Source organism: Alligator sinensis, unplaced genomic scaffold (assembly GCF_000455745.1).
Source record: "Alligator sinensis unplaced genomic scaffold, ASM45574v1 scaffold941_1, whole genome shotgun sequence".
Classification (NCBI taxonomy): domain Eukaryota; kingdom Metazoa; phylum Chordata; order Crocodylia; family Alligatoridae; genus Alligator; species Alligator sinensis.
The window spans coordinates 1029311-1040673 of record NW_005842163.1 but is presented as its reverse complement, the minus strand read 5'-3'; the positions used below and the strand labels follow the sequence as shown (position 1 = coordinate 1040673).

The 11363-nt window shown below is 41.2% G+C and overlaps 1 protein-coding gene across 8 annotated transcripts in view; it reads left to right on the top strand.

Annotated features, from left to right (window-relative positions):
- The window catches only part of DAB1 (DAB1, reelin adaptor protein), a 430025-nt gene that overhangs the window by 397681 nt on the left and 20981 nt on the right, over positions 1 to 11363 (top strand). For 7 of the 8 annotated variants that reach the window (XM_025206587.1, XM_025206586.1, XM_025206584.1 and 4 more), the window contains 3 exons: positions 2005 to 2061; positions 5820 to 5882; positions 8939 to 9047. In XM_025206587.1, coding sequence (XP_025062372.1) covers positions 2005 to 2061; positions 5820 to 5882; positions 8939 to 9047 — 229 coding nt within the window. The remainder of the gene's footprint in view (positions 1 to 2004; positions 2062 to 5819; positions 5883 to 8938; positions 9048 to 11363) is intronic. The other variant, XM_025206588.1, reaches the window with a different exon arrangement.

The following is an 11363-nucleotide window of genomic DNA, read 5'->3' as shown; positions in this document are numbered from 1 at the left end:
CTGTCCTTGTGGGTGCCACATGGTTTGGAGGCCCCCAGAACCCACCCCCCTCTCTCTCCCCTCCCGGCAACTGGTTACAACTGACTTATATGTTCCTGGATGAGTAAGCCACGTGCGTGTGTTGGGGTCATCCAGAATGAGATGTATTTTCCAGTAATTAAAGTCAGTTTTTATACCACCGTGCAGAGAAATCCACAGAGACAACAATTCTACAGAAAGATCAAGGAACCAAGTAGCTTTCCAGCCTTCTGGTTATATCATGCACTAGGGAGAGGGGAAGAGGATTGTTTACTTTAATTGAGAAGGGTAAACCCTTTGTATTGAAATGTCTAACCAAAGAAAGTCTCTGAGGGCCCTGGTCTGCCCTCAGTAACACTGCTGTAGCCCCAGTGAAGTTGCTACTGAAGACAGTTCCATGCTATAATAGACACTAATATTTCACCCTTAGGAAGTGTCTCCTCAACAGTAAGTGATGCAGAACATGAACTGATCGAGAATGCAGTCCAACTGCTACATGATAATTGGGCACTTGGGGACATGAAGTGACATGTTGCGCAAATGTTTTCTGGGAGGTCCCGCTGTAGCAAAGCCAGTTTGTTTCTAATGGTCTGTTGAATGCTACACATGTTTCTTCAGTGTGTATGGTACGGTTATTCTTTCTAATGATTTCAGAGTGCAGTCAGTGCGCCATATGACCGATGGTAAAATCTGATTCAAAATGACAAAGTTGCACGACCGCTGGAGGATTGGTAGAGATGGCCAAGTGAAGTGACACTCAGAAAATAAATAAATAAATTCCATAAACTAATGGTCAAATCTTGAAGACCTTATTAAGGACTTAAGTCTTTTATTTTTTTTATCTGAAGAATGTTAGAGACTGGAAGGCTATGTTGCATAACGTGACCGTTATGTCCTGGTTTGGCCGGGAATGTCCCAGCTTCCCGAGGCTGGCCCCAGCCAGTTGGTCAAAAGTCCTCATCTGGAGTCTGGCAGAGAGATGGAGTGGCATGGTGTGCCAAGCAGAAGTGTTATTGTCAGAGAGGCACGATGAGAGATGAGAACTAGGTTTTAGGCTATTTTAAAACTTTCACTTGTCTTTCAGGAGAGCAGTGAATTGTTGGCTGGTAAGTTTGTGAGGTCAGAAATTATTCAGCCAATCATCAGAAATTTAACTTTAGTTCATTTGCTGAGTTAGTTCTCTTTGTGCTGTGAAAGTCATCTAGCTTGGTTCCTTTAATACTTCTATAATCCCACTATAATTACCGATCTGAAATGTAGTCCTCAGATAACATTTTAATAATGTTGTCAGGTATTATTTTTATACCTGATAATTGGTTTTTTAGTATACGCTATTGTGTGTGTGTGTGTGTGTGTGTGTGTATGAATACACATATTACGTATATGCCTGGAGATATAAATATGATTTGGTTTCTTTTTTTTAACTAGTTATAAAAATATTTCAAAAGCCTATTTACAATCTTAAGTATGCATTTATTGATGTATAAATAGACATTTCAGAAGTGATAGTTTTGCTTACTCAAATAGAAATTGCATGTGGAACAAATATTTGGGTTTTTTAGCCCTCCTTTATACAAAAGTCATGTTATTTTGGGGGTGGAGCATGCCAAATACTTCCTCTAGTCAGGCCATTAAAGATTCCCATTAACATCTGTAGAAGCAGGACTTGTCCTGACAATTAATTTTTATTACAGAACTTATAAATATCTCAAAAAATAGCTGTTTTTAGCATCAGTCCTGACATAGCTTGCTAGAACTGGCACGTGAACAGTATACATTTATACCATACGATAGTGGCATGCAAATCAACGGCATTTGTAATGTGTTTTGCAGTTACTGAAGTGAGTACAACAGCTTGCTACAAGACTGGAAGGGCTTTCATTTCAATATTGAAGTCAGTCATTATAGAGGTTATCATTTTCATGCTCAGAAATTCATGTCATTTTCATAAATCATTCATTTCATTTCATAAATCATGCCTTGCAGCAGCAGAATGGGAACTTATTGCTGGACATTGATGAAAATCTTGTTTCAGTGACTCAGGTAAGGTTGTGACACTAAAGATGCTATAAGGAAATGTAGCTAAAATTGCCACTAGAAGTAACACAATTTGAAACTTTCAGTTCAGGATTAACTGTTCCAGGATGTAGTTAATGCCAAATATGAATAATTTAATGTAAAAGATGGAAAAATTCAACTATGTAGACAGGCTAAAAGTAGTATTAAATTATGGAAACAAAGGGTAGGGATTGCTGACCAAAACCTGATGTTGTAAATGGATGAAACTCTTCTTACCTAAAAGGAGTTGCATTCACTCACACTGGCAGAGAAACAGGTTAAGACCAGAATGCAGGATCTCACAGCCAATCCTGGGATTTGGATGGCCTTTAAATGCAGATCCTAAGATTGCTACTCAAATCTTTCTTAATAAATAGTATATTCAATTATTATCCTACTTATTTTTTAGCTCCTTAGGCCTTGGTGTATGCAACATTGCTATTGCGTGAAAATTAATTCTCCTCTGAATACATTACTCTTCTGCTGGGGCATTACAAATAGGAATTTATAAAATAATAAGTAAAGCCAAAGTTAAGGCCATTCCATCTTGCTCTGTCCAGCTGTTTTTATGGCCTCCATCACTGTAGTACCAGCATCCCTGCCAAGAGGCAGATGGTATGATCCCAGTGCATGGGTGGATGCAGGATCATAGCGGCAGGGCTATGGTCACACCACCCTTGGCTATGTGTGCATACACAGTAAAGAGTTTCTTGTGAATGTGCCACTCAGCTGAAGGGGGTATGACCACAACCCCTCGCTGTGGTCTTGAATGTCGGTGAGATCTCTGGCATGTCACCGCATCTCCTGCTGGGAGCTCCAGATTTGCCGTGGGCTTCAGAGCTCATCAGCTAGTCAGTGTAGGGGTCTATCCAGAGAACCTGCTTTCAAGCATCTCCAGACCCTGCTGCTGTTTGCTCTTCTCCTCCCTCCTTTCCCTCTCCTCTCCCTCCCCGCCACTTCTGACCACCACCAAAATTCATCAACAGGAGAAACAAAGAGACAAGAAGTGGTGAGAGCTCCAGAACTGCATGCAAGCAGGGGCTATGTGTCAGTGCTGGCCACTTCTCCCCTCTTTCGCCTGCTGCTGTGGGAACAAAGGAGGGGAAGAGTGAGCAGCAGCAGCACTGCAGAGCTTCTTGAAAGCAAACCCTGCTCTGACCAGCTGATGAGCTCATAGTGCTCACGTACATGCAGAGCTCAAAGCAAGAGCTGCCCTGGCATGCTGATAAACTCTGAGCTTGCAGTGCGTGCCATGCAGAGTCAAAGGGGGAATGTGTGACCACATCACAATCTCCCTCTGGACCTGCCTCTGTCCCAGTCTTGAATTTCCATGAATTTCCACGTCCTATAGCACTTTGAATCATCAGGGGACCAATCCCATGGGCCAGTAAGCACCCAATGAAGTGGATCAGCTGTGCTGGAATGTATTTTGGTAATATCTGTTTATAGCCTACATAAAGTTTGGCTGTTGTCACAAGACACCTCCAGGAGCTGCAGGTAATAGTCAGCATGAAGTATTATTATTCAGACTTTCCTAGACGTTTGTAAGAATAAATGGCCATGACATTTGCACACAGAACACACTGACTTACTCAGTCCTTTGTAAAAGTTGCTTCTAACAGACTTTCATATTTAATGCACTAAAGAATAAGTGGAAGCAAGTTAAAAAATGAAGGGTTCTAATCTTCTTCCCATACACATGCGCAAATCCCATTCACATTCATATAATAAAGCCCCTGCGAGACATTCAGGTAAAGGCATGATAGGATCTGATGTGTGATCTCCTGCCATGCCACACGTGCATTGCAGGAGTCATGATTGTGGGATCCAGCATCAGATCCAATCACGTCTTATTGCCGGTGCAGAGGGAGCCTGGGATTACTATTCTGGGCCCCCTGCACTGGCAAGCGGCAACCTCCTGCATCTGGGAGCCTGCAGCAGACAAGGCTTATGGCCAGGGGAGCCCCCCATAGATTGCCATGGCTGTGAACCCATAATGCATTGGCAATGTGCCACACATTGCTAGGGACCTACTTAAATCATGGTTTCACAATTTTTTTTGAAACTGCAAAAAATAACCATCTCCACAAGCACTGTGAAAAATGGGGTTGGCTGCAATGTCACACAGAATCAACCCGCCCCTCCCCCACCTTGGGCAACAAAAAAGAAGCTTATTTAAATACAAAGTTTTAAATATAATCCTTAGATTTATAATAATACACTAATTTATATGATATTTCCACAGAATTTTCTATTTAATTATGCAGTGTTTGCCTCTCGGCCAATCAGCAGCGAGGGATGGAACCACTAGGGCCCCCCCACCAATTAGTGGTGAGTGGTGGAACCGCCACAAAATGCCCGTGAAATCAACTGTGAGCTGCAAGTAGGCCACGAAAAGCCGGCTTTGCCACAATTTAAGTAGGTGCCTACACATTGCTATGGTTGTCACCGCCATCAGCTGCAGGACTCACAGCCACAGCAGCATATGGTGCACCCCTGCAGCTGGGCGCCCTGTCAGCTGGTGGGGCTCACAGCCATAGCAAGCCCCTGGCCACCCAATCAATTAATGGTGTGCTAAGAATGAGCTACAAAGTTTTCACATTTTTTGTGGAATAAATAACTTTGTGGCTTATTCCTTGCTTTGTTCCTCCGTTAATTGATTAACTGTATGGCTGGGTCACAGCTTAAGACATGATTAACTGGTTAATCACGTCTCAAGCATGATATGTAGATGGGGCCTAGGAGTCAGGCAAGATTGCTGCTCTGGGCTGTGGATTTTCAACACGTCTATTAGGCTGATGTGTCTAGAGAATAATTAACCCATTAAGTTTTTTATTCTGATGCTTTAGTGTATGAGGAAAGGAGAATGATATGATTGGTATGTTGGCTGGTAAGGGAAAATGGTTAAAACCAGAATCCCATCTAATTAATTGTTCAAGAATTATCAGAATATAATTATGTTCCACAAAAAGTAAAGAAAAATTCTTGCTTTTTTTAAGTAAGTGTTTTCATAGTTGTTGTTTTGGGGGGTTTTTTGCAATAAAATATGAAACAGCATATATTTTGTTTTTAAATTTTTTACCATAAGGTTAGAAAATTTTAGAGGGAAAAATAACTTCAAAAAAGCAAAAGAATTGAACCATCTCTATAAATTGTTTGTTATTTTTATTATTCTACGTACCGATTTATCACGGCAGGTTGATAATGATACAGTAATTCATACCGCATGGTTACAAGAGTAATATGCCTTTATCAAATACATCAGGTATTGTTCGGTATTGTACAAATCCCTTAAAAAATAAACACATAGCGTATGCTGCTACGGTAGTACTCCAGAAACAGATAAAGTAGCTCTTTCAGAGAAAATTGCTTAATGCCAAATAAAATATGAATTTTTAGGAGATTAAGGTAGAAGAAATCACTACTGTTTGTTAAATCACTATGAACCCCGTGTTAAATCACTGTGAACCATGCTCACAATATTTTAGCTTCTGCTTAGCAAGGGGCAGCAGGTTAGGTTACAATCGGAAAAAGCAAGACTTCTTCTGAATTCCTTGGACAAAAAATTGTCTTGGGCACCCTCCCCAGTCTAAATTTCTCTCTGTGGGCGGAGACAACAGAGGGAAAATACCTTAATTTTGAACATATAAATTCTCCGTGCTTATTCATTGTTTTCACTGTCCTGCATGCACCATCTTTGCTTCTGCTCAAGACTAAATAGTAATATATTCTTCTTTTTGCAGGCTGTTACCCAACTAGAGCTTTTTGGGGACATGTCCACTCCTCCCGATGTAACCTCTCCCCCAGTAAGTACCCAGGGGGAAAAGTCCAGCTCTTCTTACAGTTCCAGTCATCTTTTTACCTTGCTTAAAAACGTCTGGATACAAAGACGTCCAAGAGCGGGGAGGAAGGGGAGGCAGGGTTTCAAAATGTTTTTTAAGTCATAGTAAAATACAAGTAAACTGTGAATCAAATAAAGTAGAGGGGGTGAGAGGGATTCCTTGTTTGCCCATTACTGCTCCTCTGTGATGTTACTCGTCTTTTTAGTGTAAAAACGTGGCCTAGTATGGCAATGCTATTGGTGGCTGCAATCTTGCATTTCCTTTCTATGTGCTCTGTTGTCCTGTCTAAAACACAGCATCCCAATCCTGTAGTTGCAATAAGAGGAAGAATCTCAGAGCCAGTTATAGCCTTGTGTGAAATCACTCTTCAGTTACTTTAAAGATGACATCCAAGTGCTACAGTTGGAGAGAGAAGAAGAATCTAAAAACAAAGGAGGAAAGTGCAGATGATGTTTTAAACAGAAGACAAGCTTGGGATAAGCTTTCTGCCTTTTAGTCAATGAGAGTGTTTTTCCAAGTCACTTTAAAGCTTCACAACAGATTGTGCGCTTGAGGGGTATTAACAGGCATCTTTTCCAGACGGGGAAGCCGCATCACTGAAAGGATAGCAACAGTTGCAGACTTTTTGCTGCTGCTAGAAATAAAGTTTGGCTCTCCTGTCTCCTAATCCGTAGCATTAACAACTAGATCAGGCTTCCGCTAATGTGTAGGGCTTAGTTCCAGTTATGCTGATGAATAGATAATACTGTATAATAACATTTTCAAAATATTTGCAATCATTTTACCTTACTCTAAAATATTTCCTAGCCTATTGCCTGTGTCCCCCAACCGGGGGAGAAATCCTCAAGCCCCAAAATCATAGACCTTTTGTATTCTGAAAGAACAGATGGGGTCAATAATTTGCCCATAATACAGGATTGTGCAAAAACTTGCACTTATCTCTTCATGTTACAGAGACTTCCTTTCTCCCCCACTTATTTTCTCCTATCTCCAGCTGCTGCTGCTCTTCTTTCACCTCTTGCTTGCTCTATCAGTATCTTTCTTCTTCTCTCTGTCTCTCTGGCTGTCTTTCTTTCCCTCTCCTTTTAAAAGTAAAAGGTGTAACCAGATTTGCCCATCGTTTTGGGGTGTGCTCATTTATTAGGGGTATGTTTCTGGGGTCTCTATCAATGTGCTGCTTGTGTTACTTGCGTTTTCATACGGAGCTGTATCTCTCCCTTCTGCAAGTCCTCACTCCCTATGGAGCTGTCTTGCAGGACTCAGTTTCAATGGGGCTGGGTTCCTCCAGCCACCAAATCAGTCAAATGCATACACATACACACAGAGATTAATGTGACGTGCCTGACCCGGCTGGGTTGATCAGCATGGACAGGCTGACACCCTCATATGCCAGGAATCAGTTCATTAAGGTAACAACAAAATGAAGTCAGACACAAGCATGCAGGTGAACAGAATACCTCTGAATCAGGCTGGGTGTCCAGCTGACACCCTCATGGGCCAGCATTCAGTTCAATAGGGCACGTCTGAGCCAAACTGGATCAATCAGCCTGTACAAGCTGATCCCCTTATGCGTCTCAAATTCATCATATCCCAATCTTTTGCCCTAACTGTCCTAGTAGTGATAACCTCTTGATGAGCGGACCCTACAGTATTCTTGGGCTTTACAGGGATCTTTGGCTTAGATAAAAGAAGCATTGCTGCAGAGCAAGTGGGGAAGGGGAAATAGAGAAGGAAAAATACACCTGGTTACCGCCAGTTTGACTATAAAAGTTATTTACTGCTAAATATATGAAATGTTTGATGGTACTAGTAGTAATAGCCATGCAAGGAAAAACAAACAAAAACGATTACCATATCACCCTGGTTCAATTGAGTATTTGGGGAAACCTAGCTCAAGCTTCATTAATAAAATTCAGGTTCAGAAAGCTATGCCTTGAGAGAAAAAGAGAGAGAAAGTGAGACTGGGATCTCACCGTTCCAAGGCGCTCGGGTGTTTCGTTGACAGGCAAAGTTCCCAGCATGATCGTTGAAGGTTAAACTGGCGACCAAAAGAGACAATCTGTTTCTTCCAGCGTCTCGAGAACAACAGCGGACGGTATCAGAGAGAATTCTCCCTCTTGAAGCACGCTGTTTGCTGCTTTACAGCTTTCTTATACCCTTAGTCCAGCCTCTTCAAAGCATTCTTTTAATTAGGTACATCATTGACATGGAAAATCCTGTTATAGAAACAATTTCAATTTAAATGAATTACCTTTTTCAGTGACAAGGTTTGGAACATCTCACCTGGTTTGGAACAGCTCAAGAAACTGGTTAACAACCAGGAAAAACATAAAGTTTTAAGGAGTAACCAGACACCTAGGAGCCAGCTCGAAATTATTATGAATATAGAAGATATACTGGAAGGGATACCACATTGTTTCTTCTCAGATGGCCTAGCTATGCTTGCACTATGAAGTCAGCATCGGTGTTTTGTATTTTACCTGTTGTGAATAAGCCTCAACTTAGCATGACTTTCAGATCTTACTGTAGTCTTTTAACAGACTTCAGGGGATTGATTACTTGGATTGTTCATAAAATTTGTGGGGAGGACTTCCACCAGTGATCCCGGGAAAAGTATGACAGCATTTGTGGTCAGGGCTCCAACGGGCTGGACATTGTGATGAACACTCAACCATTATTCAAATGTTGCCCATACCCACTCTGCCTCGGTCTCTAACCCAGCAACGGAGTTTTAGTCAATCAAGTTTAAATACTCATACTGGGCCCGGGAAATGTACAGCCCAAGATGCCTTTTGAACTTTTCTTCTGCTTAGTTCTGGTTAGATGAAGTGTGTGGGAGGGGGGAATAAAAAAAAATCCTTTTTCAGTCCAGCAAGCTGAGTGCCAGGGCTCCTTCAGGAGCACAGACCTGACAGGTAACAAAGGAATGTGGCACTGCAGTGCATGCCAGCTTCCTGGCAAGCAGCAGAAACAGCAGCTGATTTATCACCAGTGTATTTTATTCCTGTCTCATTTTATAGACTCCTGCAACTCCAGGTGATGCCTTTATCCCATCTTCATCCCAATCACTTCCTGGTAGTACAGACATGTTTGGTTCTGTACCGTTCAGCACTGCTGCCGTACCCTCAGGTAAGACAACTATAGAATTATTTCAAGAGAGATTTTTGCAGTCGTTTATTTTGCAAGTATTCATTTGACAAAACCATGTGTCCTTTTCTGGCTTGTATCTCAACATCCAAAACATAAGGGATAAAAAAAGTGTTCTACTACAGAACTGTGTCTGTTCTAATAGAATTGCAAAGAGTCCGCAGTAAAGTGCTGCCGAACAAAGGCAATCCAGTTATGTACCAGATGGAGACTGCATTATAGAAACTTTGCTAAAATTCTTCTTAGGAATTAAAAAAAGAGAGCTGGGACTTAAATGAAAGTTCGGATATATTATTTAAAAACTTATGAGATATTATAGCAGGAAGACATTTACTGGTAGCTTTGAATTTGCAGTAATAACAAGGGATAGTCTGGACTATATCTAGCCAATAGGGGCAGGGTATGAGACATTAAGAATGAGTGTGCATGTGGATGTGGGTAGGGGTTAATTATTCCACTTAGTCAAATTGTAATATTTCAGCCACACTTTCCAATCTTCCTCAAAAGAGGCAGAACTTCCAGGGTTTGCCCCAGGCAGGAGAGGCAGCAGGAGCTGGGTCAGCTGCAGAAGCAATGCCAGTTGGATTAGCAGTGAAGGTGGCTTGCCCACCCTAGACGCTATCTAAGTAGGCACCTGAGACTTGTGTCATTAAGCTACTGTTCCTCAATTCTCAAAATTCAGAAATTATGGAATAATCTACATTGAGGCACAGGATGTGTTGGTTTGATTCCTGGTCTCCCCATTTCTTTCTTTTGGGGCTGCAAGAGCTTAGACCACTGCAAAAGCATCTCATTCTTACCCATTTGGGAAGGAGAAAAAGGGGGTGCCTTGAATCATGCAACAGCAACTTTCAAAATGTTTTTTCACTCTTTTGTACTGCAGCATCTGTCTCTAAGTAGAACATGGTGCATAGCCTTTCACTCTGCCAGTGGTCATGTTTGAGTTTACACTTGAAAGTAGCATGCTTCATACTTGCCCTTGCATGTCAGGTGTTTATAAAACAAAATGACTATACTTGTAAAACCATCCAATATCCCTCAACAAGAAATATTGTGGGAGCAGGGCTAGGCTTTATGGTTATGGTCATTGCCCTGACAAGGTTGTGCAATACCTTCCATCACAAAAAAAGAAAATCCATAACCACATATTTAAGTACATGTGTAGCTGTGTTGTGTTTCCTTTCATTGCTCTCAGCTAAATGATTTCAAGATCAGTTGCATATGGTTTTTACCTGGGTGTCGTGCCCCTTTACAGTTTGCACTACCATAAATCTAGAAATAAACAAAAACATACAGGGTAAGAGTAGGTTTCTTTTACGCCACGACAACAGAAAAAAAGAGAAGGGAAATGCCACACTATAAAATATTAACAGTAAATTAACATTGTTAATGTAGCACTCGGGTCTCGTATTAATATATCACATTTTGTCTTCATAAAGCATAAGTGCGTTGGTTTCTTCTTTAATGGAGATTTGCAGGGCAGAGGTTTAGAAATCTTTTCTTACATACCAAGTTGAAAGCTGCTTTCAATTAATCTTTTCTCTTACAATCATAAATGACATCGGGTCTGATCCTAGAATCCTTATTCAGTCAAAACCTCCATTAGTTAGAAAAGAAAGTTTGATATGAAAACAAGTCAATTCAAAACTTAAATAATTTATTTACTCCAGTTTTTTAATCTTCAACTCTTTAACTGGGTTTTCATTACAAAGTTCTCCCTAAAGCAGAATTTGGCATACAAAGCGCAGCATTACAGACCTTTATTTTTCCAGGTCGTAATCAGTTTTAAATCAATTCCATGGTTCCTTAGCCACTTTAGGGTGCTTTTGTAATTGGTAGTAGAAGGCAGGGGAGATTTGTACCTTATAGGCTAACAAAAAAAGTAGATACTTAATCATAAGATTTCATGAGCTTCAGAAGATGCTGTAATAAGACATGCATAGAGCAGTATTTTTTTTTCATCTGATGAAGTGAACCTGGGCTCATGAAAGCTTGCCTCCCACCCCAACCACATGCATCATATTTATTTGAAAATGTCAACCCTGATAAATTAGAGTCTATATATGGACAGTTTATAAATTTGTTTAATTTTCCAGGTATCAAATTGAAGGGTTCTCTTAAAATTGTCCTCCCCACAACAGAGAAAGCAGTGGCTGGGGTGGGGGGCAAGTCAAGTGACTCCCTTGCCCTTGGCCCCACCACTTCTTCCCCTTACAGCCTTCCTATCCCCTCCCCACCATCAGCACCCTGCACCAACTCCCTACAACCTCTGCCTCTCCTCTCCCATGCCCCACAGTC